At 54.0% G+C, this 15,367-nt stretch overlaps 2 protein-coding genes and 1 long non-coding RNA gene across 11 annotated transcripts in view; 2 read left to right on the forward strand and 1 right to left on the reverse strand.

The window, feature by feature from the left end:
• The window catches only part of SYNGAP1 (synaptic Ras GTPase activating protein 1), a 35,211-nt gene extending 32,592 nt beyond the window's left edge, over positions 1 to 2,619 (forward strand). For 6 of the 8 annotated variants that reach the window (XM_072921146.1, XM_072921147.1, XM_072921135.1 and 3 more), the window contains one exon: positions 450 to 2,619. In XM_072921146.1, the coding sequence (XP_072777247.1) occupies positions 450 to 596 (147 nt within the window). In that variant the 3' untranslated portion in view covers positions 597 to 2,619. The remainder of the gene's footprint in view (positions 1 to 449) is intronic. The other 2 variants (XR_012052559.1, XM_072921141.1) reach the window with 1 other exon arrangement.
• Positions 2,620 to 3,309: 690 nt separating this feature from the next.
• On the reverse strand, positions 3,310 to 9,445 carry LOC115493107 (uncharacterized). Of its 2 annotated transcripts, XR_012052569.1 has the most exons (3): positions 7,708 to 9,445; positions 5,735 to 5,886; positions 3,310 to 5,026 (listed from the first exon to the last, which is right to left on the reverse strand). It is a non-coding gene; the product is annotated as an uncharacterized lncRNA (long non-coding RNA). The 2 variants fall into 2 exon arrangements; XR_012052570.1 differs by lacking the exon at positions 5,735 to 5,886.
• Positions 9,446 to 12,359: 2,914 nt separating this feature from the next.
• On the forward strand, positions 12,360 to 15,106 carry LOC121468699 (zinc finger and BTB domain-containing protein 22-like). Its single transcript, XM_072921030.1, has 2 exons — positions 12,360 to 12,365; positions 13,823 to 15,106. Exons 1-2 carry the CDS (start codon positions 12,360 to 12,362, stop codon positions 14,222 to 14,224), a joined length of 408 nt encoding a protein of 135 aa, XP_072777131.1. The 3' UTR covers positions 14,225 to 15,106.
• The last annotated feature ends 261 nt before the right edge of the window (positions 15,107 to 15,367 follow it).

Consider the following 15,367-nt stretch of genomic DNA (forward strand, 5'->3'; position numbering starts at 1 on the left):
AATTTTAGGGGGGTGGGGACAATTTTGGGAGTGAACTGCCTCAGTTTCGGGGGGGGGGGTGGGGACAAATCAAGGGCGTCCCACCTTCATGTTTTAGGGTTAATTTTAGTGTGAAACTTTTAGGGTTGGGGTGAACTTTAGGGGGTCAGGGTGAAGTTTTAGGGCGTCAGGGTTAATTTGAGGGGTTCGGGGTTAACTTGAGGAGTTCGGGGTGAACTCCGGGGCAGGTCAGGGATGGTTTTGGGCGCATTCGTGCTGATTTCGGGCCACCCCGAGGCCCCCGCACCGGTGCCGCAGGTGAGTGAGCCCTGCATGGCGGGGGGGGGGGGGTGCGGGCGGGGCCCCCCGGGGACACCTTGGGGACACGCAGGGACAGGCAGGGACACGCAGGGACACTCAGGGCGCTGGCGGGGGCGGGGGGGTGAATGAGCCCCCTCGGTGCCTTGCAGGAGAGGCAGCTTTCCGCCGTGGGTGCAGCAGACCAGGGTGTGATTTGGGGGGCCGGGGGGGTCCCCGGGCGGCCCCCGCCTCCGCCCCCGCCACCCCCGATCACGGCCAACGGCTGCGAGCGGCGCGGCCCCGCTGCTGAGCACTGACCCCCGCCCCGGGGGTCGCCGGGACCCCCCCAGAAACCGCACCCGCACCCCCCTTCGATCCCCCTGACCCCCCCAGCCCTGGGGGAAAAGGGGGAAAGGGGAGGGCGGGGGGGGGGGAGCACCCGGAGACCCCCGGGGTGAGCAGGAGGAGGAGGAGGAGGAGGAGGAGGCGAGGGGAGCTCGCCCTGGGGGGGGTCTCACGCGAGTAATTCGGGGGGATTTGCGCGAGGAATTTTTGGGGTCCTCGTGCAGCAGATCCTTGTGCAAAGGGCTCCTCGTGCGGGGAAAGTGGGGGTCGGGCCAGGATTTGTTTGGGGTCCCCGTGTGACAATTTAGGGTCCCCGTGTGAGGATTTTGGGGTCCCCTGGAAGGGCTCCTCGTGCCACCATCTTCTCACGTCACCAAGAGGAATTTGGGGTCCTTGTGCTGGAGCCCCTCGAGTGTCACCAGCTCCTCACCGAGGGCTCCTTGTGGCACCCAGAGGAATTCGGGGGGCTCCGAGTGGCAGCGGGACCAGCCCAGCCCTCGCGAGGGTCCCGAGTGCCACCACGTCCTCGTGTCACCAAGAGGAACGGGTGGGGGGGGGGGGGGGCTCGTGTAAGAGCCCCTCGGGTGCCACCAGCTCCTCGAGTGCCACCAGCTCCTCGAGTGCCACCAGCTCCTCTGGTGCCACCAGCTCCTCGCGCCACCAAGAGTCCCCCGAGTGTCACCAGGACCGGCTCAGCCCCCCTGTGCGGGTCCCTGGTGTCACCGGGGTCTCTCTCTGTGTCACACGCCGCCCTCGGGCATCCACCGGCACCCCCCGAGCACCGGGACCCCCGAATTTCACCGTCCTCGTGCACCGGGGCCCCCCTCAGGACCCCCCCCTCAGGCATCAGGACACTCGAGTTTCCCCTCCCCCTTCCTCGGGCACCGGCACCACCGGCCCCCCCCCCGCGAGGAACCGGGACCACCGGAGACGCTCCCACCCCATCAGTCAGCGCCGTCACCGTGCACCGGGGCCCCCCCACGAGCATTGACCCCCCTCGGGCACCGGCACCACCGGACCTCCCCTCAAACATCGCCAGCCTCAGGCACAGGGACCACCGGAGACCCCCCCCGAATCACCGAGCACCGGGACCCCCCTGTGCATCCCCCTCCCGTCGTGCACCAGCACCGAGACTGGACCCTCTTCGTGCACCGGGACCCCCCCGTGCATTGACCCCCCCTCACCGAGCACCGGGACTGGGACTGGACCCCCCCTCGAATCCCGGGAACCCCCCGGGTACCTGGACCCCCCGGGAAGCGCCACGCCCGTGCACCGGGCCCGGTCCCCCCTTTGTGACCCCCACCCATCACGGGGTTCTGCCCCCTCCCCTTTGACCCCCCTGGTGCCGCGGGACCCCCGGGAACAGCGCCGGGACTGGGGGGGCCCCAAGCGCTGGGGGGACACAGGGGGTGCCCAGCACCGGGGGGGTCCCTTGGGGCTCCGTCCTGTCCCCCCCCGTTATCAGCCGGGACCCCTCGTTATCACCAGGGTCCCCCCCAATTTACCAGGACCCCCCCATTCACTGCTTCCCCCCTTCACCGACCCCCAAAGCGCTGGGAACCCCCGAGCCATGAGCCCCCCCCAGCGCGCCAGGACCCCCCACTCACCTCCCAGCCCCCATCCATGGGAACCCCCCCTCACCACCCCCACACTCACCAGGACCCCCCAGTCCATGGGACCCCCCACACTCACCACGACCCCCCCACACTCACCAGGACCCCCCAATCCATGGGACCCCCCACATTCACCAGCCCCCCCCCCACTCACCACGCCCCCCCTTGATTGAACCCCCCCGAAACGCCCCCAGCCCCTCCACCCCGGCCCCCCTGAGCCCCCGGCCCGCGTCGGGCCCCGCCGGGGCCGGGCTGGCTCCACCCCCCGGGGCCCCCCTGAGCCCCCCGGACCCCCCGAGCCCCCCCGGTGGGGCCGGGCTGGCTCCACCCCCCGGGGCCGCCGCTGCGCGGAGCCTTTCAATAAACGCTGATCGGTCTTGTAGTCACGCCCACAGGGGGCGGGGCCGCGCAGGGGCGGCCAATGGGAAGCGTCAGAGCAGGGAGGGGGCGGGGATTGGAAAGGGCTGAGAATGGAGCGTGGGAAAATGGGTGGGGCCTGGGGAGTGGCGGCCAATGGGGAGGGGAGTGGGCGTGGCCAGGGGGCAGGAAGGGGTGGGCAATTACGTGAACCCGTGAAAGGGGCGGGGCCTGGTAAAGGGGCGGGGCCTGGGTGGGCAAAGAACGGGAAGCGCTCCCGGAATTTCCTCTCCTATCTCAAACACTTGCATTGCCGTGTTCCCCTGCACAACGCTGTCATCGATGCACTGTCGCCGTGGGGCACGAAAGGAGCACAAAGACGCTTGGTAAGGTCAAAGGAGAAAAAAAGAGAAAGTTTTATTAGAACATCTGGTATTTATAGAATTCCAAAGGTGACCGTGGATTGGAGGAAGGAATCACCACCTCTCCAACCACAGTGGTCCAAAGATCAATCAATCATTTCTCTCCACCCACAGAGAAATCTGTAAATTATTTTACTTTTACATGAAGTTGCATGGGAACTCTGACTCTCGAATATGTAAATGTCAATGTTTCACACTGGCACAATGCCAGCGCCCCCATGCAAATCCAGCTTCCCAAATAAGTGCTGTGAATTGCGGTAAGGAACAGAGCAGAGCAGGCCCAAGCTTAGACATAAGGGAGAAAGATCTTTATTAAGCTACTCCTATAATAAAAGACACACACTAAATCCAGAATTAAAACCTTCCAGAACATTCCTCCTCCCCCCACCCAAACTCCAACAAATCACAGCGGGACACAACTTGGACCCTCAATCAGGTCATCACCTTTCAGATAATCAATACTCAGTCTATCAGGGGAGAGAGGAGTCTCTCTTGCACCACAGACCCACAGGAAACACAATTGCCACCTCTCGTGTTTCCATGTCACACATGGCACTGCCCAGAGAAAATCTGCCAGTGTGACACTCTCCTCTGCATGTCACAGTGCCCTCACCGCCGTGCATGGACAGACTGCTCATAGGGCTCCTTTAAGGATGCTTTGCCAAGGAACAAAAGAAACAACAGTTCAATTTTCGTTTTGGGACCACGGTCCTCCCCAATTTCCTCCTCCCCTGGGGCTGAGGGTGCAAACAGAGATCTTCTTCCTGAAGACAGAGGGCATCACCACACCCTCCTCAGCTTTCCTCTGTTCACCCCATTCCTGTGCTGGAATTTGCTGAAGAAGGTCTCTTGGCTCACCATTGCATCCCCCTAAAGATGCAGTCTCTGTTGCAGGAGAAATTGGCTCAGTCAATGGCTTACAAGAAGAGTCCAGCCAAAAGCCACTCCATCATCTCCTCCCCAACTTTCTTTCCCTAACATCTCAGGTCCCAGACTGTCTCTTTTCTCTTTCAAGGTGAGGAGGAGTAATATTTCACAAAGCTTTAATTTCCCAGGAAAGGGTTAAAAGTCTTGGACTGCCCTGACTGCTGAAATCTCAGCCCAGACCCCAACTCCCAGGGCTGGGCACCTTCCCCCCACCCTTTCTCCTTCTCCTCTGCCAGTGAATTTCCAGGTGCCTTCAGGCTCTCTGTCTGTTTCCCTCTGGTGGTGTGGGGGCGTGGGGAACAAAGACATCTCAGGTTTCCTCCACCCTTCTGTCCAAAGGAGCCGGCCTAGCTCGGTTCCAGTCCCTTCACCCCCTGGCCCACCTCTCCTAGCCCGTGGGGGGCGGGGGAGAGTCTGCACTCTCCAAAGAGACAGTTCTCCTGGAGTTCTTGCTTTTAATCCCTGTGTTCTCAGAGGTGTGCCCATGCCTTCAGTGGTCACTTCAGGTGCCAATATCCAAAACTGACTACTGATTGGTTTGACCCTCTTCTTCCTGAGAAAATTCACTTCCATGTCAAACCACAACAGTAAACATTACCAGAAGGCTAAAGAAGTTTTATGAGAACTTTACAACTTTCAAAAGAACTATAAAACACTTTTAAAAATCAGGTCAACATCTCACCCTTTTTCTGTCAAAAAAGAAAAAAAAAAAATGAACATTATCGAAAGGGAAAATTTAACAATGTTAAAAAGAAAAATGAACAATGTTCAGTGTCCACTCATGGAGGAATCATTGGAGTGATCACTCGCGTCGTCTGCATCTGAGTAATCACTCAATGGTCCACCCACTTGATGACTTCCAGTTTGGTCACAGTTTCCATTCTGCATGTCAGCCGGATGCTGTCTCTGGGGTCACTGGTCAGGACGAACACACTTCAAAGGTACCCAGCGTACCCCGGTATCTGTGGATATGCATGCATACTCACATTCCAAAGTGATAAGTTCATAGGGATCTTCCAATTGTTTGGTGACTAAATTCCACACCCGAACCTTCGCTCGAGGCTGATGTGTCTCGTCCGGAGACTGCAACAAAAGGTGATGATTCAAAATGACAGGGTTATTTGAATTCTGCTGCACCGTAGGATGTTTGATGACAAAGCTTTTGCCAACCCACTGTGTAGGGTCTCACCCTGCATTCCCCGTTTTTGTTTTTGAAGAACCCGCTTCAGAGTACCATGAGCGCGTTCTACAATAGCTTGGCCAGTTGGAGAATGGGGGACACCAAACTTGTGTGACACACCCCACAACTGCAGGAACTGCCGCACCTGCTGCGATGCATAAGCAGGACCATTGTCGGTTTTCACAGCAGAAGGTATGCCCAGAACGGCAAAGGCCTGCCTCCAGTGGGCAATGACATCACGAGCCTTTTCTCCAGTGTGAGCGGAAGCCCACATCGCAGAGGAGAACGTGTCCACCGTGACATGCACATACTTGAGCCAGCCAAACTCGGCAATCTGGGTGACATCGGTCTGCCAAAGCTCCAAGGCCCGAAGGCCTCTGGGGTTTACCCCTGCAGGCAGAGGTGCAGCAAGCACGTGACAGCCATCACACGACTCGATGAGTTTCATTTGCCATCAGCTGAAACTGCTTCTGCAAGGTATGAGCACTCTGACGGAAAAAGCCATGCTGAGAGACTCCAAGTCAGAAATACAATTTACTGGGAAAAGGGAAAAGAGACAAAATACATGCAATGATACAAAAGGCAGACCACCGACAAAGTCAGAATAAAACCTGACACCACTTTGGCCAGCATGTTGGTAGCAGTCCAAATTGGAGTGGCTGCAGTCCTCTTGGAATGGCAGATGTGGTTCTGTTGGAGCAGTAGTCCTGTAGAAAAGGTGCAGTTGGTCCAGTGGAAACCCCAGCTGTGTCCTCTTGGAAACCTGTGGGAAGGCTGCCTCTCTGTCTAGAAATCCCAGGATATATCTAGGTGGGAATGTTTAGCTCTTCCCCCCTGGGTGGAGATGTTATTCTGAGTCATGAGGTGTGTCTCTGATCACAGAACTGACTCCTGGAGTGTGTTATCTCTGAGTCATGTGGCAAGGCTTTGATGGGCCCATTAACAGGACATAAGGAAAACTGCCCAAAGGGCAACTGCTACACAGATGGTACTAGAAAACGTCTTGTCTTTCAATCTCGGACAGATGGCTTGGCCTGCGCGAGTGTGTCAGGCTGAGGTGCTGCCCATGCTGGGTTAGCCAACTTGTCAGCCCTTGCATTACCTTCTGCTACAAACCTTGGCAAATTGGTGTGACTCCTTGCATGCAGAATGTATTACAGATGTACCCGGGCCTGAATGGCACATCTCAAGGTCTTCAGTAAATTAAACAAGGCAGGATTGCTGACCTCCTTCAAAACCGAATGACCCAACCGCTGTGCAATGTCAGCCACATAGGCAGAATCCATGACCAAATTGAAAGGTTCCTGGGAACGTTTCTCAAATGCCATAACAGCAGCCCTCAATTCAACCAATTGGGCTGATCCATCCTCATGACCTTCCAGAACCTGCCACTCAGATCCGTCCCTGCAAGTAACAATGGCCTTTCCTGTCTTCCCCGAACCATCAGTGAAGACAGTGGGTCCTTGCACTGGCTCCTGACTATTTTTGGGCCACAAAGATATTTGTGTGAATTTTGCCACCTGCAGTAGCTTGTGGCTAGGCAGATGGTAAGTGATCTGCCCTGAAAAGTTTCCCAGAGCACTTTGCAGGGACACACAGTGTGCAAAGCTCCAGTCAAAGTCCTCCCGGGATATCGGGAGTATGATCTTTGCAGGATCCACACCCATCAATTGCAACAGTGTTGCCGGCATTTGATTATCAAGCGAGCAATGAGCTCCAACAATGCAGTTGCCATCTTCTGTGGCTGATGGGGCAGGAAAACCCATTCCAGGATGTGCAAAGAATCAGACCATTTGTAATTCCACTGGCCAATGATGCCTGTGAGATGTGAATCTGGAGTGGTAACAAACACAGTGACATTAACGGAAGGATCAATGTGATAAACCTGGCAAACAGAAACAGCTTGCTGAACCTCCTCCAGCACCTGATGTGCCTCAGGGGTCAATGTATGAGGTTATTTTAAATCAGAGTCTCCCTTTAACAAATCAAACAGAGGAGACAGTTGTGTGTTGGTGAGTTTCAGGTACAAATGTAACCAAGTGATGACACCTACCAATTTCTGGGCATCGTTCAGTGTCTTCACTGAATGCACAAATTTCACCTCCTGGTGTCGGATTGTCTGTTCCAGAATTTTGACCCCCAAATACTTCCAAGGAGGTTGCTGTTGAACCTTTTCTGGAGCCACCTGCAGCCCATGAGCATGCAAAGCATCGAGCAACCGAGGCTGAATCCTCAGCAGCTCATCCTGGGTGGACACAGCCACCAAAATCTCGTCCATATAGTGATAAAGATGGGCATCAGGAAACTGCAAACTCCAGACGAGGCACAGGCCACATACCATTGGCATAAGGCAGGAGAATTGCACATGCTCTGGGGCAAAAATCTCCATTGATATTGCTGTGTGTGCTCAGCATTGTTGATTGCTGGTACCGAGAAGGCAAATTTTGGTCTGTCATCAGGATGCAAAGGAATTGTAAAAAAACAATCCTTCAAATCCACAATGAGGATCGGCCAGTCTGTGGGAAGCATGGTAGGTGACAGCATGCCCATGCAATGTTCCCATGCTTTCCATCACGGCACTGACCTTTCAGAGGTATGTAACAACCTCCATTTCCCAGATTTCTTCTTGATGCAGAAGAGAGGAGTGCTCCAGGGACTGGTAGAAGGCTGCAGATGACCCTGGTCCAACTGGCCCTGCACCAGGTTTCGAAGGGGGACTAATTTGTCTTGAGGGAGGGGCCACTGGTTCTCTCAGACGGGTCTGTCCACCAGCCACCGTAAAGGAGGTGTAGGACACTCTGCGCTCTTCATCACAGTGGTCCCCATCAAAAAATCCGTCCCGATGTGCACCCCCTAGTGGACAGAACAACCCTTCCCCAGAGGTTAAAGCTCACTGAAGTAATGTGAGGCCGAATCATGGCCGTCTGTCCCTCTGGGTTTGCGATCAGCACAGGCTGCTGGCTCACATAGCAGCATGCTGTTCCTCCCAATCCCATAGGATCCAAGGGCCATTCCGGGGACCAGGTGGGAAGGGTGAGAACTGTGATGTCCACGCCACTGTCAAGAAGCCTGTGGAGACAAATCTCTGGCAGTGTCACGCCAGGGATGGACAGAATACACAGCATCCTGGGACATTTCTCGGTCAGGATGGCAGACCAGTGAACTTGAGGTGACCCAGTGGATCCAAAGCCGCTGTCACCTTGCAACTGATCAGCTGTCCTGTGAACAGAAGACTTAAAAGGCACAAATTGAGCAATTTGTGTCCCCTTCGGGATAGTGACGGGGGGGGTGGGCGTAGAGACCATGGCAAAAATCTGTGCCATGAAATCTGCATCAATTAAATCCCACTTGCACAATGATGCCCTGAAGGGTGGCACTAGATCTCCCCACAAGGAGAGCAATCATGCCCTCACCCAATGGAGCAATAGCACCAAGGGAACCTTATGGATTTTGCCAGAATCTATGACAACTGTTGCTGCTGTGCAGACATCAACACCTGCTGAACCTCGGGTGCTGGCTGCAAGCCAGCTAGCAGACCTCCATCGGATCTGGGTTGTTGAGAGAAGCTTGTGTCTGGGTACGTGCCCCCTTCACGCTCTGATTCCTGTTTCCCGAGCCCAGCAAAGCCTGGCCATTAGCATGAACAGTCACCTTGCAGACATTTGCAGTATGGTTGGGCCTTCCACACTGACCACACAAAAACAAGGGAGTTGTGCCCTGCTGTACCTTCTTTTTTCCTTTCTTGCTGGCCTGAGCATATCCCTGCTGCTGCTGCCCACCCTGTGGCACTGTCCAGACTGACTGCACAGCAGTAGCCATGGCAGGCTGCACAGGGGCAGCCAGGGCGGGCTGCAGCGTAGCAGCTGAGGCAGCTATCCTACAACCTGAGGTGCCTACCTTTGCACAAGCCTCTGCTATCTGAGGGACAGAAGGATCACCAGGAAGAGCCTCTATGATTCTCCTACAATCGGCATTGAAATCAGCATTGCAGTTACTTCTGGCAATGTGTTTAAGCAAAAGCTTTCTTGCCTCAGGATCTCCCACCTTCTTCTCAACAGAGGCAGACAGCCTGTCTGCAAATTGTAGGAAAGACATCAGCTCCTGTCTTGGTTTGAAAAGACAGGAGTCTGTGAAGGAAGGCAAAAGCCTCCTGTGAAATGGAAAACGTAAACCCTCTCCCTCCAAATTACCACAATTTCAAATTTAAAAGGCTCTCAGGCAAAGATATGGGAATGGGAATAACAGTTCTTTAGTAAGGGAAAAAAAACTAAGTTAAAAAAAATGTAATTGGTACAAACAAAACTACTGATAGAGTCAGAAACCTGACACCCTGAGGAGTCAGGGTGTTGGTAGTAGTCCAGTTAAATGGTGGCGGCTCCTCCTGGAGTGGCAGATGAAATGCTGCTGAAGCGGTGATCTGTAAAAGAACGGAGTTTTCTCTGAAGGTCAGTTGGGCCTGGTCTTCCTCTGGGAATCCATCGGGGAAGAGAGCTGCTCCTCTGGGAATCCAGCGAAGAGGCTGTTCTGATGTACCAAAAAATGCTCATTTTATGCAGGTAGGAATGCTTGGCTCCTCCCTCTGTGTGGAACATCTCACAATGGGATAATGTAACTTTACCAGTCATGCAGTGAGTCATTCAATGGCCCATTAACAAAAGATATCTCCCCGGAAGGAGATATTGTTCTTGGAAGAGATAAGAAAACTGCCCAACCTCCAACAGATGGCAAGAGAATACATGCTTATCTTACAAGCCAGGACAGCTCCCTGGACAACAGTCACAAAATACTCCTTTGGAGCAACCACTTCTATGGTCTGAACCAATGCTGCCACATCTATTGTGTGACACTGGACAAGCACCAGGGCATCAAAACCAACCTGCCCATCAGGACCAGTATAATTGCCAGTGCCCATCAATACATCGGTACTAATAACCCACCTGGGATCCTGTTGACCCAGCGTAGTATTGTGAGCCCCTGCTTTGGCTGCCAACTCAGCACATTTGGTCTCAAAAATGTCATACTGCACAGTCTGAAAAAGAATATGAACCAAATTCCTAATATCATAAGGGGTCAAGGTGTCAGCCGCAAGTACCCTAAGCAGCTGTATAACTTCAACAGACTCCAGACCATATTTTCCAACTCTATCACTGAGTTCCATCAGAGCCTTCCTTAATAAGGGCTGATGGGTGTTAACTGCACCTCTAATCACAGGGAACACCTGAAAACCACCCAATAAGGTACCATTACCTTTTGCATCCCGTCCCATGGGCACCACAGGGACAGGGACAGATGCCTGTCCGGGAGTTGGCTCAACACCACACAATGTTGTGCGCCCTGCAGCATCAGCAGGGACAGAAAGCCCATCTCTGTAATCTGGGAGGCCACGCTCAGGGGCAGAATCAATCATGTCATTGACTTTATCTTTGACCTCACGCCAGAATCGCCTGTGCTCTCTCGGAGGCATGGTGACCTGACATGGAGGGAGTGTCCATAGAGCTGCAGAGGAACCCCCAGTCCGGGACCCATGGTCCCGGGAAAGCACAGGTCTCCCACCGGCCACGGCATCATTCGCAGCAAATTCGAACACCACAGTGCCCACAGCTGCTGCAGCACCAGTATCCACGGGAGGGATGGGCCGCGGAGTTGGCCCAGCCCGCTCCCAGGTGCCCCTCACAGCCCCCAGGCACGGCACCCAAAAGCTGCCACCCATAACACGGGTGGAGCAGGCTGTGCCATCCGCTGCCCAGGGCGGGCTCCAACTGAAGGTCAGGCCACGACCCGCCCCCAGCAGCTTCCCCCGCCCCGCCTGCGCGCCCGGCTGAGCTGGCCCAGAGGTGGCCAGTGACACTGACCTCGGGCTAGCAAGCAGTGAGGGATCATCAGAGTCCGCCCCCCCCCCCCCGCCCCCACCCGTGCCTGGAGGAAATGTAGTGGACTGGTTTGACACAGAAGATAATTTTCTGAGGAAGTTGGGGTCAAAACAATCAGCGGTCAGGTTTGGATACTGGCAACTGGAGTGGCCACTGAAGGCTGGACACGCCTCTGAGAACACAGAGGGGTTAAAAACAAGAACTCCCAGGGGAACTTTCTCTCTTTCGTTCTGGTCATCAGAGAGTTCAGATTCTCCCCTGCCCAGCCACGGGCTGGGTGGGGAGGGACAACCATGCACGCAGGCTGAGGTAGGCCAAAGGGTGAAGGGACTGGAACCGAGCCAGCTCCTGCGGGGGGGAAGTGTGGCGGAAGGGCTGAGATGTCTTTGTTCCACGCCCCCCCACCCCAGAGGGGAAGAGACAGAGAGCCTGAAGACACCTGGAAATTCTCCAGCTGCCGAGGAGAAAGGCGGGGGGAGGTGCCCAGCGTGGGAGCTGGAGTCTGGGCTGAGATTTCAGCAGTCAGGGGAGTCAGGACTTTTAACCCTTCCTTGGGAAATGAAAGCTTTGTGAAATATTACTCCTCCTCGACTTGAAAGAGAAGAAGAGAGACAGTCTGGAATCTGAGAAATTCTAGGTGGGAGGCGATGATGGAGTGGCTTTTGGCTAGACTTTTCTTGTATAGCCATAGACTGAACCAAATTTCTCCTGCAAGAGAGACTGCATTTTAGGGGGATGCATGGTGAACCAAGAGACCTGCTTCAGCAGCTGAGAGTGACTGGAGTGGTGCGAACAGAGAAAAGTTAGGGAGGTTTGTGATGGTACCCCCTGTCTTCTGAGAAGAAGTGAAGAAGCTGTCTGTTCCTGGACCCTCAGCCCCAGGGGAAAATGGGGGAAGGACTGTGGTCCCAAAAATGAGAAACAGAACTGCTGTTTTGCTTTGATCCTTGGCAAAGCATCCTTGAAAATGAAATGCGGATGAAAAATCAAAACCCCACAATTCTAATACAGATTTGTAGTGACAGTATGTTTATTGCAGTGCTGGACGCACACCAGGATTTCTCACGCAGCAGGGATTTTCCTTCAAAGGGTATGCGTACCTCTTAGAACTCCTGATTCTTTTTTATTACCCTTACTAATTTCTATATGTATAGAATTTCACAATAGGTCCATGCATATTCATTCTGCTGATTTCTTGTTACACTTACAGCTGGTTACACTTGTACTTAGTTTTTGTCAGAAAGTACAGAAAGAACTATTGGGTTACTCTGCTATATAGTGTAATATAGTTATAGTATAATATAGTATAATAAAGTAATTAATTAGCCTTCTGATATCACGGAGTTCTGTGCACCATTCTTCCCAGATGTCGGTAACGATAGCCTCCCTTGCTTATGCATATGCATAGAGTCTCATGCATATTCATTTTACTGATTTTGTGTTACAAGTTGCAATCAGTTTTTATCAGTCCTTGCCCTTTGTGCAGAGAGCTCTCAGTCAGCCTCAGCCTTTGTCCCCCACAAAGGGGCCTGTGGTAGGTAAGGGACAGGCGAACGGAAGCTCTCGGAATGTGACGGAAAGATAGACCCCTCCCCCTCTCTCTCTCCCCCACGCTATCTATCGACCCCAGGAGCCTCAGAAGAATGCAGCCACACCTGCCCTGGTAAAATTCCACTACCCGAAAAACCCCTGAGACCCCCAACCCCCCTCTGACGCAGCAAAATCCCCCAAAACTATTTAAACCCACGAGATAGGATAATAAACGCTTTTCAACCGTCTGCCATATTGGTGTCTGCGTGTGTTGACTAGCCCGAGCAGCCTGGGCGAGGCCAGGCTGCCATGCTGTTCCCTGAACCAGGTCTCTGGTTGTCTTTTATAAAGGCAACAGGGGCCCCTGCTTATCTTGGGAGTTTGAATTTTTTAATTTCTTCTCTCCATTTATCTTGGCAGTTTGAATTTTCGAATTCTTTCTCTTGGCTGAGGCGATTCTGCCAGCACAAGTTTTTTATTTTTCTCGCGAGAACGGGGAGCCTTGATGAGCCTTAACGAGCACAGATGAGCTCGTCACAGGCTCAGAACTCCTCACCTGAATATGGAACAGATTTTGTAGGAGGACGGTGGTTAGGACAGAGACGAGAGATCACTGAAGCCAGGGCTTGGAACTTGGGTTTATTGCAAAGGGGCAATAAACTTTTATATATAGGCCCTGTTTGTATTGGCAGGGGCCCTGTTTGGGGCTGCCAGCCACAGGTCCGAGCAGGGCGAAAGAGAGACCCGAAAGAGAGAGACGTTTCCATTACAATACCATAAATCTTCTTCTGTGCTGAATATTTTAATTTTCACTAACCAATCCAGTACAAGATACAAATTCCCCAAAGACAGAGAAGTTCCCGTTACAATACCATAAATCTTCTCTTCTGAATATACTAATTTTCTCTAACCAATCCAGTACAAGACACAAATCCTATAGGATTTGCATATAGCCTATAGAAATCATGACATTACCATACTGTGTTACATTTTAAACCCTAAAAACTTCTCTTTGGACCCCCTCTGCCAAGCCAGTAGGGTCTGCTCTGACCCTTGGAGCTGTCTGCAAGCAGAGGGTATTGTTTCATCAAAAGGGGATTACCTTCAGCTGGCCATGCCCTTGTTTTCCAGTTGTTCAGTAACTAAGATTTGGCATCTCAAAGCTTGCTTTCGTTTCCATCTCAGTTATCATTTCCATATTCTCAGAATCCTTTGCCAGGCAATCGCATTGATGAGATTCCCTGTTTCACCTTCCCCAGCAGGATTCCTGTCCCGCTCAATTCCCGCTTTGTCCCGCAGGGCCGCGAGTTCCGCGCGCACCGCGCCGTGCTGGCCGCGTCCTCGCCCTTCTTCCACGATCAGCTGTTCCTGAAGAACCTGGACTCCATCGAGCTGCCCAGCGTCATGGACCCCGCGGCCTTCGCGCTGGTGCTGGGCTGCGCCTACACCGGGCGCCTGTCCATGGCCCGCGGGGACCTGCTCAGCTTCCTGACGGTGGGCAGCGTGCTGCAGATGTGGCACATCGTGGACAAGTGCACCGAGCTGCTGCGGGAGAGCCACGCTGCCGAGCCGCCCGCTTCCTCCTTGTCCTCATCATCCTCGTCGTCTTCATCATCCTCCTCCTCCTCCTCACGGCTGCTCTCCAGCCGTGCCAGCGACAGCCAACACCCCAGCAGCACTGCTCCCGGCGCCGCTGCCTGAGCTCCCGGCGGGGAAAGCGGGCAGCGAGGAGGAGGAGGAGGAGGAGGGCAGCGAGGAAGGGGCCCGGGCTCTGCCCCGAAAACCGTGGGTTTTGGTCAAGCGCCAGTGGCTGCAGGAGGACCTGGTGCTCACCTGTGAGGAGGATGAGGAACCCATGGTGGGGGAGTGCTGGGAAAATCCGGGAATTCCCAGCGGGAATGAGGGCGGGGAGGGTGGGAAAGGGAGCACGGGAGAGGAGGGGGTGCCCGGCCAGGAAAATCTGGGAATGGGACCCAGGAATAGCCGGGAAAATCCGGGAATGGGATCCGGGAGGGGCCAGGGTGCCTGCGTCCGTGAGGGGATCCACAGAATTCCGCAGGGAAATGAAGGAATTCTGCACAGAAATGAGGGAATTCTGCACGGAAGTGAGGAAATTTCGCACCAAAATGAGGGGATTTTGCATGGGACCGGCGGGATTTCACGCGGAAGAGAAGGAATTGTGGGAATTTCGCCCGAAAATGAGGGAATCCTGCAGGGAACTGGGTGGATCCTGCGTGGAACTGAGGGAATTGTGCACAGAACCGGCAGAATTTTGCATGAAAATGAGGGAATTTTTCACAGAACCGGAAGAATTTAGCATGAAAACGAGGAAATTTTGACCAGAACCGCTGGAATTTCACACAAGAATGAGGGAATTTTGCACAGAACCAGCAGAATTTCACATGAAAATGAGGGGATTTCAACTGGAATTAGAGGAATTTTGCATGAAAAATCGGGAATTTTGACCAGAACCGGCAGAATTTGGGATGGAACCGAGAGAATTTTGAGCGGAATGGGTGGAATTTTGCACGAAAAAGAGAGAATTTTAACTGGAACCAGAGGAATATCACCTGTGCCAGGACAGCAGGGACATGGGGGAGGGGCATGGGCATGGGAGAGGTGCACAGTGACACCTGGGACAGCTGGGGACAGATGATGTCACACCTGGACATAGGTGATGTCACACTTGGGTGTCACCGCAGGACGCCACAAGTGCCACCAGGTCCCTGACACCTGCTGTGTCCCCTTCCCAGTTGTCCCAGGATGTGCTGCTGGCCGTGTCCCCAGAGTTCCTGCGGGTGGCTGTGGGGACCTTGATCTTTCACCTCCAGGACACCCTGCGCC

This window comes from Taeniopygia guttata, chromosome 35 (genome assembly GCF_048771995.1).
Source record: "Taeniopygia guttata chromosome 35, bTaeGut7.mat, whole genome shotgun sequence".
Lineage (NCBI taxonomy): Eukaryota > Metazoa > Chordata > Aves > Passeriformes > Estrildidae > Taeniopygia > Taeniopygia guttata.